The 23,472-nt window shown below is 37.8% G+C and overlaps 1 protein-coding gene and 1 non-coding gene across 2 annotated transcripts in view; both read left to right on the top strand.

The window, feature by feature from the left end:
* Nucleotides 1-3,143: 3,143 nt before the first annotated feature.
* LOC146000326 (maltase 2-like) overlaps nucleotides 3,144-23,472 on the top strand; it is a 32,873-nt gene continuing 12,544 nt past the window's right edge. Inside the window, exons 1-6 of the mRNA XM_083137840.1 lie at nucleotides 3,144-3,616; nucleotides 12,509-12,688; nucleotides 14,100-14,260; nucleotides 19,490-19,615; nucleotides 20,593-20,816; nucleotides 23,100-23,298. Coding sequence (XP_082993966.1) covers nucleotides 3,226-3,616; nucleotides 12,509-12,688; nucleotides 14,100-14,260; nucleotides 19,490-19,615; nucleotides 20,593-20,816; nucleotides 23,100-23,298 — 1,281 coding nt within the window. The 5' untranslated portion in view covers nucleotides 3,144-3,225. The remainder of the gene's footprint in view (nucleotides 3,617-12,508; nucleotides 12,689-14,099; nucleotides 14,261-19,489; nucleotides 19,616-20,592; nucleotides 20,817-23,099; nucleotides 23,299-23,472) is intronic.
* TRNAS-AGA (transfer RNA serine (anticodon AGA)) lies at nucleotides 8,580-8,661 on the top strand. Its single transcript has one exon. It is a non-coding gene; the product is annotated as a tRNA-Ser (tRNA).

Raw genomic sequence — 23,472 nt, 5'->3', positions numbered from 1 at the left:
AAGATAGAGACAGATGGAAGGCCTGTGTTGCTGCAGTCATGAACCTTCGGGTTTAAGAAGGCTAGAGAGTTAGTTAGTTAGTTTCTCTTTGTTCAACTGAAACACGTATTTTCGTAATTAATATTATGTGAAGCTCAAAATGTAGAACATTTATATTTTTCAAATTCCTCCCGGACACCGGACATAAAACTAAAATGCAGGACAGGCCCGTACCCAGGATTTATTTGACGGGGGAGGGTAAGCCCGAAACTGAGGATTTTATATATATACATACATACATACATACATACATACATATATATTATATATATATATATATATAATATGTATGTAATTATAAAGGACGTATTTAGGGGGATTCAGGGGGTCCGGACCCCCCCCCCCCCCCAACCGACAGATTTATCAAGTACTGCAATTAAATTATGAAAATATACTGGTTTAACATTTGTTATATAATTTCCTCTGAACTTATTGGAAGACAAGGATTATATTTGGATTAAAGGAGTTTGAAGGACCCGAAGGACGCATTTAGGGGGTCCAGGGGTTCAGACTCCCGAAAGACTTACCAAATACTAAAATTAAGTAATGAAAATATTAGCATTGGTTGATAATGGATGGTTATTAATATCCTCTGAACCTTTTAGAGGGCAAGGATTATATTGGGATCATACGGCTTTGAATAACATTACAAAGAAGATTTATGTACGCTGCTACTCAAAATAATATGCATAAAATATTAATCAGAAACTTACTTTTCGCCATCTACATTTAACATCATTTTTGTTATTCAATAAGTATTCAATTATTCATCTATTTGACATTAATTTCATTGCCAGGGCACTTGCTTTTATGTAAATTATTCCGATCTTAACTACAGGTAAGCTGCGTATTGAATATGCGCTGTTATATCTCTATTCTTATACAGTCTTTTTACCTATTCGTGTAATAATAATATAATATGAATTTATGTATTGTAATTAGTGATCATTTGATTTAATATAACTATTTTAATTTAAACATTATTATTATTATTATTACTGAGACACTTGGTTCGGACCCCCCCCCCCACCCCGAAACATATTTCTAGATACGTGCCTGGTATGTATGTATATTATTGTCATTAAATAATTAATTAATATTATTAAACATATAAATAAATTAATTTGCTACATTTATAAATTAGGAAATTTATTCCTTTAATAACTGGTTCAAAATGACAAGGAATTAGAAGATAGGCGAAATGTTTTTAATAAGTGTTGAATTGTATTTAATTATTGTATTCTATTAATAATGATCATTGTGTTATGTTTCTATAATGGTGTAAATCCAGTGGCGCGCCCAAGGGGGTGTGGGGGGTTGGTGGGGGTTATAACCCCCCTTTCGGTCCAGCATTTCTAAAAAAGAACGTCAAAGGCAGGAAAAAATGGCAAAATGAGGACTGACTACATAAAAAAGTACACATAACCATTCCCTTTCGAAAATCCTGAGCACGCCACTGTGTAAATCTGTTAATGGTCTCTCGAAAGGAAATATTTCCTTATCAGGGCTGTAGCTAGATTTCAGCACCTAGGACGAGAATAGATTTTATCACCCCCGGCACCGAATTTGTAACACCCCCCCCCCCCCCTAGCAGCGTACAGTTTGATGCTTATTGCTTACGTTCCATTCTCAAAAGTATTCGAATAATACACTATTCAAAAATTAACAATGTTTTTAATTTTCATGTAATTGTCTTATACCAGCACCACTGAACAGCCATGGTTTGATTTGATATACAATAAAGATAACCTATGTTTACAATATAATATATTTATAAGTTAAATGATACGTGTTAGGAATGATTCTTATAATGAAGAACATGTCTGAATGTGAAATAACCAAACAAAAAAAGGACATTTTCTCATCAAGACTGCAGTTCGAAAAAAGTCAGGACAAGGATTAAAAATAGTGAAGTGTCTCCACCAAATTGGGACGTTTGGTAGCTTTGCATATATGTTTATAAAATTAAAATTTCTAAATATAGTAGACTGCAGACTTCTGGAGTCTGCCTCTCTCCAGAAAAAAGACAGTCATTTATTCAAGAAGAAAATCGAAATTCTTGCAAAATCTGAAAAATCGTCCATGTTGTTTTTATAGTTTTTTATAGGTTCACATTAAAATATTTCATGGCTCGAGAGGCGGGCCATGCCCCCTCCCCCTTGGGTATGGGCCTGACGTATCCCACAATCGTTTACCCTTACCCCGGTGTGTTAGTTATTACTGTTCATATTTATTGTTTGCCGTAAGGTTACAACCATGCTTCCACGATTGACTTGCATCTTTTATCATCGCGCTTCAACGATGGAGTAGTCTTTTCCCTTACACACACTCATTGATTGATTTAATTAGGTTATTTTACGTCTCTTTTCTTCCACTTTTCGACAGTCGCGACGATGAGTGATATGAAATTGATGAAGGGACACCCAGGCCAGGATTCGAACCCAGTACCCCTGGCCTCGTATCACGCTACATTAACGACTCCGCCACAGAGGTCAGCACAGTCATTGATTTATCCACATACATCAAACTCCTACTTAAACCCCCAACCTTGTTTCAACTCTATCAATTTATATAGATGACCAACGTCTCGTTACTTCTTTAAAATCGACTTTTAGAATAGTAATCAAAGAACGATAGTTATACATAAGCTAATTAGGACAGTATTACACTTTGGACATGTATGTCGTCACCGATTGTTATATTACTAAAGAGGGGAAAAAATTGGGGTGCGACCTGAATAAAATTTGGTTGCACAAACACCCCCTGGCGCCGCATATACCTCTATAGGTTTATCACAATATTAAGAAAGAATTGCGAATGTGAATGAGTTATTTAATTTGGAGTATCTATTCCACTGTACCTACAAAAATACCGATGACTAAATTATTTTAAATTTAGCATGTCTTCCTGTTTGAATTCTTTTAGAACATCAAAGGTCGGTATTATTTCCTGATGATTCTGGAATATCTTGCATGTTGTTCAGTAGCGACATCTATTCGAGAAAAACTTCAATACTTGCTGCAACCAGAATGTTACTTATCTCCCCCCTCCCTTCTTTCTTTATCAGAACTTCTTGCATGGTATTAGGCATGTAGATGTCGCTAGTGCGCACGTAGCGTTTCTTGCTTGTATTGAGATCCGAATGGTTGTCAGTTGCACGCGGGAAACAGTACGACTCGGTCAGCCATGGGAAATACCGACCTCAGCGCAGCAAACGAGGAAACAAGGCTCACGTCTTCCATAATTTCGCCAAATGTAAAGCTAGTTCCGGTAGCTCGAAATGACCCATACGACGAAGAAACTCTTTCTTACAAAGAGATGTATGCCGGTCTGTCTCGTGAAGCTCTGATGAAGTATGCGGATGATCCGTTGTGGGTTCGAATTCGGATGGCGTGTTTCGTTGGGTTCTGGTTAATCATTGCAGCCCTTATCGCCGCTTCGATCGGCATAGTTTGGAAAGCACCCAAGTGCTACCCACCAATGAGAGAGTGGTGGCAGGAAGGGGTTGTGTACAGTGTTCTCACCCCAGCTTTTAAGGACGGCGGTAATCCCCAACTTGGAGTAGGAAATCTGAAAGGTAAGGATGTGATTTTGTCAAATGGCTCTTCGTAGACATCTAAAATGAAGTTGGTCATTCCTCTTTTCGTAGGGCTTTGTAATTACAGTTAACATGCGCTGTGCGACGTATTTCTCAATGAACTTATGATTTTGGTGCTGGGTTTACTTTTACACCTCAAAAGTGCACTTTCAACCAGTCGACGATTTATTCACACCTGCAACACCTCCCAAATTCAGTGTGACAACGTTGTGCACATCGAACCAGCTTAAACTTGAAAAATCACCTCTCCAATCACAATAGAATGCAGTTAGATACAATCATCTATAGTTATCATATAAATATCATTTAGTTAACGCAGAACGTGCAATCTTCCAATTTTATCCTACGGTGCCCACGGGGGGGATTATGGCGCAAGTTGCGCCATAGAGATTTTTGGAGGGATTTTTTCCCTTCAAATATAAATTCCAAAATATATGTAAAAATTTTACACCTTAAATGCACCATATTTAACCCATTAGATTAAGAAAGGAAAGTGTTTTAAGGGTATTATCGAAGGGGGTGGGTGGAGAAATATCAAACTCTTGCATATTAGGCCTTAATTGACACGTGGGTTCTGGGGGGGAGGTTCTGAATTAAACTTTGGGGGTGGACAGTATCCAACTATAGATCTTAAGATTATGGAGTGTATTTTAGTTAGTCTAAAATTGGCATGGAAATTTGAGTATTATATTTAAAGAGGGAGATAGAAAGCTCTTGATAAAGTGTTAAATCTTAGATTGTCAATGGAATTCTGTAGTGGAGAGAGAATTCGAACATTAAATTTCGGATACTGTATTTACAAGTTTTCGACCCTGAACGTGCCAAAGGAGAAGCTGGAAAAGACTAAATACGTATCTCTGGAATGGATCTTAAAGTAGCTATTGACACCCCATTCAATTAATATTCTTGAAAGCCTGCAAAAAAATGGATGAAAAATTTTCTTGCTCACTTCGCTGTTTTGCACTGTAATGAGGTGAATGTGAAGTTTTTATATTATAACTACATTACAAGACAAGCGATATTCTCGATTATGATGAACGATTTTAGGGGTGGTCTTGAGTGATGGGCCCCCTGTTTAGGGAGGAGGGGCAGATCAAGTAAAGTGTTCAGTAAAGCTAAGGAAAAAGTTACTTTCGGCAGACACGCTGTCGTAATTAAATACTTTGTGGGGATTACGATATGGTTTGAGGGCGCGAATGATTTGAGGGGGATGCGCCATTGGCCTTGAGGGGAAGGGGATGGGCACCCCTAACATACAGCATTGAGTTTAGCTTGGTTACATTCCTTTGCATAACATGAAAACAAGTAAGCGCCAATCAACAACAGTCAGTCATTTTTTAATTCAGCTCCATAAAATCTGACTTTATATTTAGCGAAAATTGTACTGAATTTAATTGATAGTTAATTTTACTTCGAGTTTTGTGCCTCTTGGCTAATTTGCGAAGATGGGGATGAGTGATGAAATTGATGAATGGACATTCACAAACAACCAAGCCCGATCGGGATTCGAATCCGGGACCCTTGGGATTGTACTGGAGGATTTAACAAAATTTCTAAAGGGGCCCATGCAGATTGTTATTTCATTTTGCGAAAACTGTGGTAAAAGTTTAGAATCCGCGAAACTTATTTATTCAATTTTACAGGAGAAAGTACTTACCGAACTGACTTTCCGTACACTTTTCAAAAGTCGTGGAAGTGTTTTTTTTCTCATCGCTTAATTTATTTCGCTGGTGTTTCATGTGTTTTTGAAGATTCTCTCCAATGCACGAAAGCTGTTGCCTCTGTCGTTCCACTACGTGAACCAAATGTTGCGGGCGTTCGATGATGTAACACCCCGGTCAGTGTTTCCAACCGCACCGTTGTTTTCCAAGAACACGACAATTTTGAAGATGACAATTTTAACTGTTTGCCTAACCTTGCCGTGCATGGTTCATGGGGCTACGTGCATGGTTCGTGGGTTTTTCGAACCCGGAGAAAAATACAAAATCAGTAACACGAAAGTATGTAGTTTTCGGTGAAGGTTGGAAACACTGCACACCCACTGATCATCAACAACGCTAGTAAAGATTTCTCCGCCATATTGCGTGTAACGCAAGCGAAAACGAACAAACAAGAATTACTCGACATGTCGAAAGTTGAGATTATTTTCGTGAAAAAAAATTAAATGCCACCTTCAAGAATCCTTAGCAATGCAGAACAAGTACCAATGTGAAAAAGAAGAAAATAAAGGAATTTCAGACGTTTCACGGATACTAAAATTTTAATAAACTGGTAGACCAATGTCCCAGACTACCATATTCCCACCGCCGCAACCTTGTTGACATGTTCGGACTTATTTCGCCCTAGGATGTACTCCTAATGTATTTCCTACCGTCCCTTTGCATGCTTAGATTGGTTGTCCATTATATTCTGTAAAAAAATTGCAATTCATTACCTGCTTTAGTGTCAGTATTTCGCCTCTTAATATGAATTTGCCTAAATGTCATCTATCGGCAACAATTCGCATGAAAACCCAAACACATGTGTTAAATAGATTACGAATATGTTTGCTCTTTGAAGAGAAATATCATTAAAACAATATCAATATCGCAAAGTAGATGTAATTTTCCTGCTTCAATAACTTTATCACAGATATTGAGAGTAAATATTGAACTGTTTCATTACATACAGCGAATGTCTGCTCGAGATATTGTAGTGTAAATACCTACTATATATTTTTTTTTAATTGTTTTTCATAGGTAGAACGTAAAATAGAATTATCCTGAGTTTCAATTGAGAAGTGTGAAGAAAACTACTTTGTACTCTTTACAATTGAACAATTTTCTATTGCAAAACTGAATGCACTATTTTTGTTCACGATTTGGAAAGTTCTTCTCGCCAGTCCTGGTGAGAATACAAAGCTGCTGTGAAGGGATTGTCGCCCGTGCAGCCTACAAATATGAATCACAACCGTGGGGTACTTCTTGGGGAAAAGGGAAGCAACTTGCAGCCCGAGATGGCAACCACATGGCCTTAGTTTCTCATTCATCAGTGATTATGGCATAATGTATTAATATTAAATTTCAAGGGTACATATATTAATTTATGTACAAAGTATAAAAAATAGTAACGTTCTATTTACAAGTAACATTTTTGCTATTGGGCTATCGATTTTTAAACTAATTTACAAGGACGCGGGCTCTCCACTGCATTAGAAAGTAGGCAAGGCGAAGGCAACCGCCACGGGGACAGGTGGATGCATACCTAAGGTAGCGATGGGGAGGGAGGGGTTTATGGGTTCTTGTTGTCTCTTTTTTTTTAGCAGCTAGTTATATATCTTGTCAAATTTCCCTGCATTTGAAATTTGATGTGGGGCCAAATGAAAATGACCTCCCACCAGTGGCGTACGCAAGGGGGGTTACGGGGTTTAACCCCTCTTGAGTTTGTGAAATATTATGAAAAATGCTGTGGAAAAAAATGGCCAATTTATCAGTCAAAGATCTGGGACAATACCATTATTACTACTACTACTAATAATAATAATAATAATAATAATAATTTGAATTTTTATTTCCATGCAGCGCGGAGAAAAGCACAGCATTCCAAATACACGTGTCTTTCAGAGTTAATGGCTTGAAAATTAACACATTCTTGAAAATAAAATGAGGGGAAACTATGATTTGAGAGAGGAAAGTTTTTTTTTGTATCTCAGTTGCAACAATGTTCAATACACTGGCGTACGCAGGATATTTGGGAGGGGTGGTGGGCTGGAATAGTAAATATGGAAAGCACATGGCTTTGTTTTGGAGGGTAGGACGCATAAAAAAATATTTCGTAATTTTGGAGCTTTTCAGTATTATTATTATTATTATTATTCAAAGACAAAAAATGGTAATCGGGACTCACTTGAAAAGAGGTTTCGCATTTACACATTTTGATTTTTTAAAGTTCTTAACGGATTTTTATTTGAAAATTCTGATTTTCTCAATATTTCGGTAGGGGCTGTAACCCCATCAGCCACCCCTCTACGTACGCCAGTGTTCAATGAACATGTCATTTTTGTGTGAACAATGAGAATTATGAGAATTAACTAAAGAAAGTTCTTGGTTCGTTGTAAGCGGCTAATGTATAGTAGTCATAGACAAGAATACAGTAACCAGTTCGCCTTCCCATTGTATACCGCAGCACGTTTGAATGTCTCTTTAAAATGTCTCACTTTGTTGACTAGACAATTATTCAAACTACAATAAGCTTAACTACTTGTTAAGAACAGACAAAATGCAGATGTCAATTATCGGGGACATTATGCGGGGAAGAAGCCGGAAAAATTCAAACCAATTCCGGGAATCGAACCCGGATCTCCGGCGTGGTTGTCAGAAGCTCTACCGACCAGACGATCGCAGCTCCTTGGATGAGTTCCCTACCATGTTTATTTCAATTTATTTTAATATATTTTGTTGTTTTTCTTATGGATTTTCTTCATACTTAAAATGTCTCTCCTCGTTGACGAGACAATTATCTCGTAACAAAGAGAAAAAAAATGCTCCCAGAATTTGATAAAAATCGAATGACTAGAAAGAAATTTCGTTCTTGCTTTCATAAATACTATATTTATGTAGATCTCTACTACTTAATAGTAGCAGCGGTATTAGTAGTAATTCAGCTAATTAATTAATTATAGGTATTATTAATTATGAGTATCATTATTTAATTAAAGTATGAAAAACAATGGTAATATAAATTTGGAGAAAGTTTTAGAAATAACCCCCCTCCTTGATGAAATCCTGCGTACGCTACTAACCCTCGGACACGCCACTGCCCGTAGGTTTTCTAACACGCTCTGGCAGAGCTTCAAAAGGACAACCAGTTTGCCTAAAGCTCATCGTGAACTCTCACAATGTGAATCCTACTCGAGAGCGTCAGTCGTGACGAGACACACGTTTCTACTAGTTAACGTCATGCAGCAGTCGTGGCCGAGTGGTTAAGGCGTCTGACTAGAAATCAGATTCCCTCTGGGAGCGTAGGTTCGAATCCTACCGACTGCGGATATTTTTTTTCGTCACTATCGAAGCTTTTTATATTTTGTCTTTTTTTTAAATGACAAAAAAATATGATCAACCATAGCCATGTGGTGGGGGAAGGAATTGAAATAATGACTGGTGTTCAAGCCAATTGATAAGATTGTAATATTAATTGTAGTTATAATTTATTACTGTTTTTTATTAATAAAAAGTTCAAAAATTATAACCAATAGAATGTTATCTAAACAATGTGGATATAAATATTAATTTGATATAGCTACATTGTGTTTTTACATTTAACTTACAGTAAGTCTTCTTTTATTTTTAAAAAAGCAGTTGTGCGAGTCTGTGTGCAAATTTTCGAAATCTTTTAAACCAAAGTAGTCTTGACCAGATTTGAAAATGTTTATTAATATTAATATGTTAATACTGCTTAACAATATTAATGAATAAATGTACTTTTGTAAAAATCAAACTCTTCACATCGGCGTGGTTCCTATGAAATGAGAACTCTAATTTCCTAAACATTTAGATTTGTGTGTGTGTGTGTGTGTGTGTGTGTCTATATATATATATATATATATATATATATATATATATATATATATATATATATATATATATATATATATATATAATCAAAGTTCCCTCGATGATACGCCTATCGCAGATTTTGATTTTGATATGAACTAAAGGAATCAGTGTCGCTTGCACAGAGTAATTTGCGGAGGCTTCTTATCGGTTCATTTCCGCCCCGACATATGTAAAGACCTTCCTTGGTGTGTTTTCCCACAATCCGGAGTGCCATTACCGCCGCGCATACGTGTGTTTATGACGTTGCCCAGCTGCAGCGGTGTTTATCTTTGATTGAAAAGGAAGGTGATTGATAAATGAATGTAAGATGAAAGTATATATGAGGGATCTACATTGGGAAATTAGTATTTATGTAAAACTGAGACTTGAGAGAGACAAGAAACACTGCGTGGAAAGCAGTCCCTTATTTACGAAGGCCAGCAGTATAGGAAGAAGAGGGAGAACAAGGATGGTTCGATAGTTTGGGTAAGCAAATTTTCACATGTAAACTTTTATACGTATTAGAAAACGTGTTACATCTCATGATAAAATTCTTGAGACCTAATGTTCAATGTAAATCTTTTAGGTTTGCGTTAAGGAAAAGGATAACCCTAAATGTCGAGGTGTGTTAATCGTCAAAAATGGAAGAATTGTGCGCATCCCGGAACATACATGTGTGCCAGACCATGCTGGGCTTGAAATAAAGAAACTCGCGAATTGCAAGAAGAGTTCGTGAAGAAGTGTTAACGCCTGTTTGGCAAATATTCCGACAAGAAATGGATGAATGTCTATAATGCAGGAGGTCTTAGAAAGATCGCTTCGCGGGCTTGCAGCAGACGACAATATGGGGGTGTGTGTGCGAGAACCAATCGGGTCCGCGAATGAGCGAGCCCGGTTGCCACAGCTAGCTCGCTGCACCCTTCTGGAAGGGTGAGTGACCTCTGCCTCTTGCTACCTCGGCCTGTTTGTTCGGCTGAGGAGCAGACGACACGAGAATATCGGCAGTAGTGTGAGAGCGACGTCTGTTGTTAGCCCGCGAAACGCTCTCTTATAAGGCCTCCTGCACTATAGTCCGAGGTTTGGATATTGTTAGTAACGTTCCTGTGTACGACAGACAGAAGTGTACCTGAACAGAAAAAGGAGATAGATTTTAGGTGCTCAAAAAGATGCACCAGATGCAGATAATCTCACTTTACCAGAATCTTTGAAGTATTTTAATGACTGTTCTCCGTTTCTTCACCTTGACTACTCGGAAAATGGAAAACGGTTGTTAGATTTTGCTAGTGTCAGATCCAAAGATGTTCTGGCAGCCTCAGAAACCGTATTTTTAGGTGGCACATTTGGCGTCTGCTCAAAACAGTTTTATCAGCTGTATACCCTTCATATCGACATCGGTAGTACGAATACTGCTACTAACGTAGCACCAGTAGTTTATGCTTTACTTTCGGACAAAACCGAAAGAACTTATCAAAGATTATTTTCATTCATTAAGAACTACTGTCCTGAGATTAATCCGAAAGTGATAAGTTAGACTTTGAAAGTGCAGTACTTAAGGTGTTAAGAAACGGGTTTCCACTGTCACACAAATATCAATACATCGAAATGGACAAGCGTGTTGAGTGTGTTCTTTCGAAGTGCAGAAGATCGGGCGATCTTCGAGGATGCCTTCGAGCATTTGCATACCTACAAGAATTCAAATAACGTTAGTATTGTTCTTGTGCAAGTGTATCGAAATATTGTTTATATATACGTAGCTATTACTTGTATAATGTTTGCAAAAAATAACACTGTATTTATAATGTTTTTGACGATTTTATGTAGTGTATAGTCTAATGATTAAGTGCAATAGACTGGGCACATTTGTTGCTTCCCAAGGGTACATTTACGTAGTACTTGTAGAATGCTTGCAAAATTGTAACAATAGTTAATAGGCTGATGCTGATTTATGTATTTTGTGTTGTGGAATAAAATTGATACAAGTAATCCTGTGTAACGTCTTTTGAAGAAAGTAAAGTCATATTTGACTCCCTCGATAGGTTTAACATTTCAGTGTAAACACAGCTTTGCAACGTCATAAACACAAGTTTGATTTTATGTTTTAAGTCCACTTTATGCATTATGCACCATGTGGCCATAAACACACGTGTGCGCGGCGGTGATGACTCTGGATTGTGGGAAAACCCACCAAGGAAGGTCTTGACATATGTCACGGCGGAAATGAACCGATAAGAAGCCTCCGCGCAAACGACACGACACCCAACTAAATTTTCGACTATACGGTTTTTCTTGGATTCTTTTTTTTTTTTTTAATTTCTTTATTTATATATTTATTTTTACGGTTTCAGCAATTTGATTGTATATTCCTGAAATGAACTTTATGCAAGTGCAGTAATTCTACTCTCGAATAGTGGAAGCTTATTCTTTACCAAAAAAAGTGGAACAAATTTCTGAACTGGTTGCACAAATCTACGGTGAACTTATTGTGTAGTATTTACAACTTTCCTTATCTGCCGACACTATTATGTAATACGCTCATTTCAGAACAAGTTAACATTCATGAGGTGCAATCTACCTGCATTCTAATATGTGTGCTCCTTGTAAAATCAGCAGTTTTTCCGTTGCAGAAACAAGATCTTTTGTTACCAGCTCACACCTCTTATCACAACTTCCATTGACCTTGATGCAGCAGCATCTCCACCAGTGTCACCCCTTACCGAAGTCAGAATCGTACATTTCACATTACACGATGATTCCGTAATACCCACACTTCCGATACATTTATTTTTGAAGCTAGTTTGAAATGTTTTGCATTTACATATTTAAGAAAAAAAACTGGCACCCTGGCTTTCCAAAGCGTAGAAAATATTTAGAGAAACGTTGTAAGATTTTTTATATAAATGTTCCTTGAAAAATCCTGAATTCAATAAAATATACTCTTTTATTATGTATGTGCCCGTGGGCACACAATGTTGATTTAAACATGAAAAGACCTTGAGTGTATGTAACCACGCAGCACGTATACACATGTCCCTCTAAAACTTCACTTCTTTTAACTGATTATTCTCTGGTTTTGATTGTCTGTCTTAGAAGATATTTAGCACTTTGTATTCGTTCATGTTCACTGTACAGCCAATGGTATCATAGATGAAGTTATGAAACTAGTAGAGAAAAAATTAAATCTGGTACAATTTAAGTATTGATGCTTAACACACCATTCTGAGCACACTACTTGGTACGCTTACCTTTATCCAACCCAAACGTTCACGATGTAACCCAAATACTTCTATTTTTCTTGCAGGGATTCGATCGAAGTTGGATTACTTCAAAGAGTTAGGCGTGAACACCGTGTGGTTGTCTCCCGTGTACAAGTCCCCCATGGTTGACTTCGGATACGATATTGAAGATTTTACTGCAATTGACCCAATATTTGGAACATTGGATGATTTTAAAAACCTGGTCGGCGACATGAAATCGAAAGGTAAGAAATATTTGTAATATTTTTGTGTGCTTAGAATTCAAAATTACTTTCTAAATGTTTGCTTGTATTGCCTAGTGTGCAATCCAGAACCGAATTTAAGGGAGGGGGACACTTCTGGGCTTCCACCTGCAAATGGCCTCCCGTGGGAAGGATGACGGGTGAGATATTTGCGGTGTGGTATTTGTAACTAACCATCTGACATAGCTTGGACTAAGTTATAAAAAAAGTGTACAGCGGGATGCACAAGTATTTCTCGGCAAATTGTCCACGACTATTTTCATTAAATTGTTTCCTGCATCCTACGTGACCTTTAGACTGCCTGGCGGGTTTATGGAAGTAACCCCCTATTCCGCCGAGGCTTTTCCGCACGATTTTTAAATTTTTACACTTATTTCGGAAAAAACGTTATAACTTACACTATTGGACCAATCTGCTTCGGGTAAGTTTTATTTTAAAGCTAAGACACCAGGGCATGAAAATGTGTACAATTCAGAACGCCAAAGTGAAAAAAAATACTGAGCGGGGTGGGACGTGTCCCCAAATTTCCATGAAAAAATAATAAAAATCTGGACTTCGCCCCATCTTTCCCCACTCCTATGGGAAAAGGACGCAAACTTTTGCTTTCTATCCATAGTATGGAACTTTCGTAATGAAATGAAAGTTGTTTCATGTTCCTAGCTGGCACACACAATGTAATGAGCCAATATGTTGAAGTCTGCATGCACAGCTCGAAAAACAAGGTTAACAAGGACTCGAACACTTGACCTGGGCGTGTTGAAAGGGGGGGGAGGAAAGTGCTCCAACAATGACTGCTTTTCCCAGAAAGCCTGTTAGTGTTTCCACCACAATATAAAAGTATCAAGGTGCAAATAGCATGGGAATTGTACCTAATTCTTGTCACCTTACGGTGACAATGGCTAAGAGAGCCTCATTTTGTGTCACCATAAGGTGACACCGGCGGTATAGGACTTTATTTTTACGTGTTTTGTTTCAGTTTCTGAAGCTCGCATTGAATAAAACTGAGTAGGATACATGGTGGTGGGCAATTTGCTTGGTAATACTTATGCATCCCACTGTACCTGAGTTGAAGATTGGAATTGCATAGACTGAGGCAGAGCAGTGTTTCGGATCCCACTTTAAACTGTAGGTCCAGTCTCGATTAGCCTATCTGTGCATAAAGTGGACTAAAAACGGCAACAATTCATTGCAATAGACTGAGGCAGAAAATTACCATGCCGAGACTGTCAACAGTTCAATTCTGTGACAAAACCAGTTACAACTCTCCAGATTAAATTTAAAAACTCGATTCAATTCGGATCTACCTCAATTGTTAATGATTATGTTGTGAATTTTTGCATACTTCTAGAATTTTCTTATTGGTTCATTGCTTGACGTTTCGTTTGGCTTCCAGGATTGAAACTTGTCCTGGACTTCGTTCCAAACCATTCCAGCGACAAGCACGTGTGGTTCCAGAAGTCCATCGACCGCCAAGACCCCTACACGGACTACTACGTGTGGGCTCCTGGAAAAGGCGTTGACAAACAGGGGAAGCCAGTTCCTCCAAATAACTGGGTAAGCATATATTTATATTGTCTGTATATTAGAGGTATCCAATACATAAAGATGATTCATTATATAATAATGTTCGATAACTCTTAAGATTTTTTAACCAAATTATTTGTCACTTCTTGAATTAAGTTGCACTCCGATACTTCCAAATGTAATAATAAATCTTCAATGAAGATAGTGATGGATTCCCTCCACTTACATGATCTCTAAAACTAAAGTAGAATTCCGAAATATCTAAACCAATATAATTAAGTTATCCTCCCTGAGAAATCAGAATCTAATAAGTCAATTAACATTAACGTAAATTGAATTGACTTGATTGACGGGCGAGATTCACCTGTTACTAGTCTGTCACCTAATCTAACTACCAAATGACTGTATTGATCTCTAAAATTAATTAATCTTTCCCGGAAATTTTAAAATTAACAAACCAATGAGAAGTCTCCAACCTTCCCAAGAAGGTTATTTCAAAATGCAAATGTTTGAAAGTAGGTAGTATTTTTCAATTATGAATCTTTTTAATTATTATTTCAAGTCTTTCAAAATAACGGAGACAAGCTAGCTACTTATTTTGAGAAACTGGAATACACAGTGGTGGCAGTGGCAGCGTAGCAATTAGGGGGTCGGGGGAGGAGCAGTTGCCCCCCCCCACTTTTGCCCCCGAACATGCAATACTAAGCCTTGTCTACCAAAAGAAAGTAGCTGCCCTTGCCACCCCAGTTTTGGCATCCAATCGCCGCCACTGGTGATGCAGTTACTTTTTGAAAATAGTCGCCCTACCTCTGTCACTTTTGTCAAGTAACAAGTACCGAAATTGTTACTGTTTTCGTATAGGAGAAATTTAGCATTACAGTGTGTTCTGATACCTCTATACGAGTATTCATATAGGTAGTGATTGCTGCTACAACTCTTTTAAGCATTGACATTGGCTGGTAGCTTTTTGGGGGTAGTAATAGTCTGTGGTTGTTGGGTTTGGTTCTCTTAGATGATGAAAAATTGTTGTAACAGCAATACCACGACCTTTACATGCTGCAAATGTACCTAAACCCCGTACCAGCTAACTGTAGACCAGGCGAACGAGAACAAGTCTGTGCGCAAGTAGTGACGCGAGACTGCTCCACCAATGAACAGTGAGAGAAACTGGATTGAGTAATGGGCGACTGGAGTTACCAGCTTTCCCTGCTTCGCACTGTCAGCGTTGCAAACTTTTGAAAAGGATAATACCGTACGCACATGGCAAACGGATCGTATTTTTTGTCTCCAGGTCAAGATTTGGTTTAAGTATTTCTTAGGGAAATATTAGGGATAAGACTGCAAGTGCAAATTCTGACAAGCCGTGCATTTAGCGTACGGACTAAGGTCTGGACCGTACGTCCGTACATGTACGGTTGGCAACACTGCGCTTTCACCACTCGATTTTCCTCCTCTGCCGCTATGCGCAGCCCTGCTCTACAGTTAGCTGGGACAGGGTATAGCCAAATGTGTTGGGCGCTGGGGGGGGGGGGGGTTGAATTAAATTTATAGATACTTACTCAATGGATCTAGTATTACATGATACATAATCGTAATGAAGTGTGTAACATTTCTACACATGGAAAAAATATAGCAGACGACGAAAATCGAAGGAAGAAAATGGTTTTAAGTTTTTAATCTTCAAATTACTTCTTGTTCATACCGTGGGCCTTTTGGACTCCCTTCTCTAGGAAGTCATTGTCGCATATGCGTTGACGTTTCAAAGGTTCATGGGGAAATAGACAATGAGCTAAAATTAAATTTTCTCTGCTGCGGCCGAGAAGAAAGCCTGTGGTCAGTATCAGTGTTACGTAATCCGTGCGTAATCGCAGGTCATTGCCTGTGGAATTGGGTACAGCACTTGACCTTTATCACATTGGAATTTAGTTCCTGGAACCCTCCCAAGGCTAATGCGTGCGTGCGTAGGTGGGTTGTAGTATTCTGGCCATGCTTCCAATCAGTTATGGAAGGAGACGTTCTGAACTTGGAACCATATATTGATCCTGTGAAGCTCTTCATTGGGCTAAGGTTATCTGTATAGTCTGATTAAATGCACTACGCTTTTTGAAGTTTTGTTCAACTATGTTACACTATAAATTAAATGTTAATGAAATAAATGAATAGCATTAATTGCTTGTTTCTATTCTTGCGTAACTGCGTCCACAAATGTATTCCCTAGGAATGTCACCCTCTTTTAGATTCAAAATTCTGCATAGGATCACGTACAACCCTTTGCTGCAGATATCAGTTTTCCATAGCTCAAGCTCGTCTATCCATTATTACCCTACCACTTCAAATTTCCTTCTCTTCCTTGTTCCCTGGTTTGCTCATTTGTGCTGTCTACCACCATAGGCCATTTTATTAATACACTGCATCCATTAATTTTTGTAGGGGGGAAGGGTCGGGTCCTTGATAAAACTTAAGAGAAATGACAACAATAATAATTACCACGGTTATCATTGTTATTTCAATGTCTATAAGCTAATAAAAATAACATTCTATTCGAATTTATTATTTTTATGCGATCTACCAGAAGTGAATATCCAGCCAACTGATTTCAATCCTATTTTCTTTTTTCATAGTTAGTGTATTGAAATTAATAGTTATTGTATTTTCATATAAACTTTTACACAACTTGTTCAAGAAAAAGGACTTTGAAGTTGTCGAGAAATTTCACTCATTGTTGTGAACTCGCGCATAAAAGTAGGCTAACTCGTAGGCCTACTTTAAATTCTGGAAACTATGGAAGCATTTATTCGTTGGACTAAATGGTAGAATATGAAAATAACGTGGTTTCAGGATTTTATACTAAATATTTTCGATGTAATGCAGTTTTTAATTTGGATGTTCTTTTCGAATGCTAACTGAATGCACTTTATATTATTATTATTAATAAAAATTACAAGGTTTCTCCTTTCTGGTAACTTGATGTGAACGATGCCAATTTCCAGGGGGTTGAGGAGTCTGTTCGATAGCCCCCTTCCTCCACCTTTTCGACACCCATGCATCCCTTCCCCATAATTCTGTTTAACACTTATGATTGTCATTTAGAATGCTCTTTGTTAGCATAGATCTCTTTGCTACATCTTATGAAATTCATATCTCGAACCGACGTTCTTGTCTATACTGTTGCAGCTTCTACCAGCAAGAACGCTATTGACGGATGATGGCCTCCTTTTGTTGATCTACTGACAAGCGGATCATTGTGCAAGTGTAAATGTATTGGCAGCTTAGTTCATTTCTAAACTTCTATTGTACAGTGTACATCCTTCCTGTCTAGTTTATGGACCCTATCAAGCTTTAATTCAACTGACGTAAGGAAAGCAAGAGTTTGTGGAAAACTTGAGGCTTCCTAGTTTCTACTAAAGAATAGCGAATGAAGTTTTTTCATTTCTGCTTGTGCTTCTTTTCAGTCCAGTACCGATGGCTTTTAAAGGCAACTATGCCTATTATAAATTAATAACTCTTGTTACCTTTGCCGTGCTTTTCAAAGGACGAGCGATGGTGTGAAGAGTTGAATCCTGTTAACGTCAATAAAGCTCTTATCAGTAAATTTGAAGTTACCAACAATGGAAGTTGCCCCATGTATAACTGTACCATGGAGGCACATTTAGCGGATACAAAGTAGGGCCCAGCCCCGTAGCTAGATATTTTGGTGCCCTAGGCAGGATTGGTTGGGCGAAATTTTTAAAACCAGACTGTTATCCCAGAAATAAAATAATTACAATTTGTTTTCTTGCTTTGAATAAAGCAAATTTGGTATCACTTGTCACCCCTCCTGTGTGAATGCTTCAATTTCTTTATACAGGTTTGAGAATGTGTAACAGGCAGCATGCTACTTTGTGTGGAGGCTAGCTAAGTATTAATAGCCTGACAAGTTAAGTCCCGATATGCGCAGATCGCTGCGGAGCACTTCCTATTACGTCATCTACGTACTGGTCTGGCCTTGAGAGTACGAGTGGTGCCAACTCAGCAAAATTAAGCTAAAACAAATGACAAACTATTTTTACTGTGTGGATTTACGGTGCCGGCTCATATCAGTTTGTCAGTGGTTCATTTGATTTAATCCGGTCTTGGAAAATGCGTGCGGTGCGCGGATCGTAAACTGTAGTATTACGCACGCGCGTTAAGGTTTATAACGAAGAGAAACTTCTGGGCGAATGACTTCCTTTTTTTGAATGCAACATCGAGCAGTTTTTTTTAAAAAAAAAAAAAAGCAGAGTGGGGTTTCTTTTGTTTATCGTACAACAATCGCTACGAGAAGGCAATCTGATAACACGCTTGCCTGTGTTCATTTTTAAAGTATTGAAATGTTCTTGCTCTTTACTCTTGGCTGCATATTTTCGAAATGCAAAAATCAAATCATGCCGGGTCCAACGAAATCCACAATCTGCTCTGGAAAGCCCCTTAGAGGACAGGCCAGATAAATTGTTTACAATGTTGCAACATATTTGCGAAATCAGAAGAAGTTACATAAACATAAGTATAATGTTGTCGAGTCCACAAGCGCCACCACGGGAGTATCTAAATTGTTTCTCAAGTTTTAAAAGAACTTGATTGGATTGCTTTGTTGTTTTAAGTACACTTTATGCACAGTAAGGCTAATCGGGACTGGACCTACAGTTTAAAGTGGGATCCGAACCACTATGTGCCTCCACCGGGAATCTGACCCGGGACCCCTTGGTTACAAGGCGACGACGCTACCACTGCGCCATCGGGGAGGCCAAGTTTTAAAAGAAGGAAAAGAGTCGTTGGCGAAAGGTGAGCTGAATTTCTGTACTCAGACAGGTAGAAAGCAGCCCAGGAAAAAGCGAATACAAATTTCGTTGAAAATCCTCGGACCATTTCACTCCCTCCAGGTTGCAACACTGCGAACCAACGTCGCTGCAGAGAATGGAGAGGGGAAATATTGTGCGAGATGCGCAACAGCTATTTGCAGCGTCTTGTTTTTAAACTTGTCAAGTTATAAGTGCACTATCTTTGGTGTTTGGAGAAAGTGCTTGTCTGGTCTCTAAGAATCTGCAAAAGAAAAGAATATTAGATTAACTCCAATAAATATAAAGTGAATCGCATTTTTAATCAGTTTGGATAAACTGGTATTCTATGTTGCATATTTCAAAAAATAACCAATGAATGATGATGGGATTTGTATTTCATTTATATTTACTTGGTGTCCTTAATAAAATGATTTGCACTAATTACAAAATATTCTTCTTGTAGATTAGTGTATTTGGCGGATCTGCATGGGAGTACAATGATAAACGAAAGGAGTTCTATTTGCATCAGTTCACTAAGGAACAGCCTGACCTGAACTTCCGCAATGAAAGTGTCATTGAAGAAATGCTGGTATGTTTAATTTTCTACAAGTACAGTAACTTTTAAACACTGTTCAAATCCTGTATAAATTAAGATATTGTACATTACAATAATTGTTATTGGTGCATCAGTGACGAAGTGTCTTGAATGCTAAGATAGATATAAGTACGCATATCTTTTAGAGGGAGAGTGAGAGAGAGAGAGGGCATATCCTCTTCATGCAGGATGGCATATGCGGTTTATTTTCAAGTTATGAGCGAAAAGGGGTCAGTGGAACCAGGGTTTCAGAACTGTGGAGAACCTGTCCAAGTCCGCGCGTTCATTATATCCCCAGCGGTTAACAAAGGGAGCGGTGCTCTTTGTTAAAAGAAACACCCAAGCGGGCGGTTTTCTTTTGAAGAAACTGGAGTAGGAAAGCGATGTTGCCAAATTGAAGGAAAGGGTAAAGAAAAAGAAAGAGAAACAAACAAATTAAACAATATGTAAAGAGAAAAGACTCACGCACCCGCCTGCTCCGCCTTGCAACTACAAGAAATGTAAAGAAAATGTGGCAACAACGTCTGAGTGCACGCGCTTATCGGAAGCGGTCTGGCTATTGTTGGCTATTGTTTCCAGTGTTAAGTTTTATCAAAGGGTTGCCGATGGGTATATAATGAACGCGCGGACTTTTACTTTTATCACATGTGATGCAATAGAGTTGGTTATTTGCATCACTTCGAGCAGTTAATTCATTTTCCATTCTACTTGAGAGAGAATAACATTTTTAAGATAAACAGAATCTACCCTACTTTTACTGATGTATTGTAGAGATTTTTTTTTGTAAAGAAATTTAATGTTCAAAATTCAAATAAAAGGGACATTCAACTGAATTCATACAGTTGTATACTATTCCTAAAACCCATACAAAATACAATTTTTTGCATCTTGGCAAATACTGATCCAATGTTAGAACTTTTGCAAACATTGTTTTCAGCAGAAAAAGATTTTTCCTGTATATTTGCTTTCAGTCTGTGATGAAATTCTGGCTGGACCTTGGTGTTGATGGTTTCCGTGTGGATGCAGTCCCTCATCTTTTGGAAGATCCTCAACTTCGGGATGAACCCTCAAAGAACTCATCTGCAAAGGCTGGAAGCTATGACTCCCTGAGGCACATCTACACAACACACTTGCCTGAAACTCTTCATATATTGCGCAAGTTTAGAGAACTTGTTGATGAATATGGTGGGGAAAAGTATGTATCAGTCAGTTTGAATATTTCTTTTTTTACTTTGCTTTAGATTGTAGTTGCGAATGCAATCACAACAGTTGAACAAAACCAAAAATAACAAAGGCAGAAAATGCCTTGTTCCTCCCAGTTTGTGCCTATTGTTAAATATTTTCCACATCCTATGAAATTTGCCAAATTTGAATTTTCCTTCTAGGGGGTCTCTTTCTTTGATCACTTCTTTGCAGCTTGACCAAGAGAGAGAACCCCTGTGATGTTGTAAGCAGTAAGCGACTGGAGGGAGCATGGCTGATGTAAATACCTGTTTGCCTTTTCATCTTGTGCTTGCATTGCCAAAATGTGCTACGTTCAAAATGCAGTAGTCGCAGTTATTCAGGGCTTAGTGTTTGTATCATGAAGGGTAAACCGTACAGTGAAAGTAGACATATTTAACATTGGTGAATTTTTGACAACGAAACAAAGGGGAGAAGGTATAAATATGGCAACATGGGTCACTATGGCACAAGCAAAGGGGAAACGAGGAGAAACAAATGACTATGCATTTTAGTTACGGGAGGTTCTTCTCAACTTGGTCAAGTTGTACTTAAACCTTTGGCGAGCAGGACTCATTCTCTGGGAAGCCATTACTATTGAGCAAGCCCAGTTAGCCAAGAATCCTTAAAGCCAGCTTTAGACGAAAGCATTTCCTTTAACATTTTTGCTAGCATAAATGCTATGTAAATGCTTCCAAAAATCATATACCAGACAGCACTTTACACGAAATAATTTCATGGAACATTTTGGTTAGCTGTTGCGAGTACATTGTATGATACATACAGCATGATATGCACATCGAGTTACACCATATATGGCGAGTGCACGGTATTTACAATTGAAAAAACAAATATTCTTCCATACATATACAGTAAACGTAAAGTATATATTTAATCAGCGCCATGCTTTTATAACTAAAATCATTTCATACGAAGCGTTATTCCTCTCGGTTGAATAATTATAGTGTTTTAAAAATGTGAAGTGATACGTTGTTTACATCTCATGCGGCCGCCATTACAACTGCACTCGTGACCTAAAGGTCACTTCTGATTGCAATGGTTATGCTACGAAAAATGCTACTGAAATAGGACGGATCCTATCCTTGAAAAATGCCATGAAATGTGCCATGGCAACTGAAATGCCATAAGATTTATCACTTTACACTGTAGCATTTTGGTCATAGCGTAAATGTTAAGAAATATGCTTTCGTCTAAAGCAGGCTTAAAAGAGAAAATGTGACAAGCAGATCATTTTAAACCTCTCCCTGCTTCCTCTTCAAAATAAGCAGCTAGGTAGAAGACATCTCCATAGCAAAGTTAGTAACTCACTTGGACACTTATCCTCTATGTAGTCAAAACTAAAAAAAACTATAGGAGAAAAATATAACCACCTTCCAATGTCAAAACAATGTTTAAAAAACGTACTAACTTCTCAAACTGCTACAATTAGTTTTCCCCAGAACATTTATCTCCCTCTTACATAACATGCACATGTTCTTTGTAGCAGATACATAACTTAATTCATATGGCATATTTGCAACTGACAAAGCTCTTATCAAGGTCAACTGCCATAACTAGAGGAAATATGTCTGTCAAGCTGGTAGGAGAAGCTTGTAATCCCACCATTCACTAATCCATTTCTAAATACTACATAAGCAGCTTTAGATTTTGACTTGACCCACCTAGAGTTCACAGGTTTGCTTTTCTTGCTTGACAACCACATGTAAATGAAGCAAGTGATCAAGTTTATGAATGACCTCAATTCGATATATGTGTTGCCAGAAATATTTATTCTTGATTTGGTTATTTTCTTCAACCATGCCATTGCATGGGGACATGGATAATGAATAGTATTGCCTGCATTAGTGCAGAATGACACCTGCTACAAAGGTATAAGCATTCAAGGTCATAATCTGCATTATCATGCATGTAAAGACTTCTACTTGTGCTTGGGAGATTAGGAAAAAGTACTCTTCATTTCTTTCATAGGCACCAGATTGCACCTGATCATGGGCGTTGCCAGAAATTTTTAAAAGGGGAAGGGTTCAGGCCAATGACAACTTGAATAGTAGAAATCATAACGGCAATAATAAAAATAGATAATTATATACAATAATAAATATTAAACTAATATAAACAAATTTTATTCCAAATTATTATTGTATAAACAGTGAGACTTTACTGCTCGATTAGAAATAGGTCTTAATGTAAGCAAATAAATATCACTGAATAATCCCATAATATTTTTTTCTTTCAGACTATTAATGGCAGAAGTGTATGGCACAATAAAGGAGACTGTCTCCTATTATGGAAACGAGAGTCAGCCACTTGCCAATTTTCCTTTCAACTTCCTCTTCATCGCAGAACTAAATAACAAGTCTACAGCACAAAATGTGTATGACACGGTCAATTTATGGCTAAGAAACATGCCAAGGAGAGCTTGGCCAAATTGGGTAGTAAGTATTAATTTGTGCTAGAAATGTTAATTCAATTGCTAAATAAACAAACCATGCAATATATGAATGAACTGCTATTGTTGGTAAGAGATTCTTCAGTTTTTTATTTGGGGTGTAAGGTTGATTTATGGGGTATGACCCTAAATTTGGCCTTTATGAAAATATCTTAGAGCA

This window comes from Lepisma saccharinum, chromosome 16 (assembly GCF_977018435.1).
Source record: "Lepisma saccharinum chromosome 16, izLepSacc3.1, whole genome shotgun sequence".
Classification (NCBI taxonomy): Eukaryota; Metazoa; Arthropoda; class Insecta; order Zygentoma; family Lepismatidae; genus Lepisma; species Lepisma saccharinum.
Note: the sequence above shows the minus strand (reverse complement) of the source record. Positions and strands in the feature narration are given on the sequence as shown.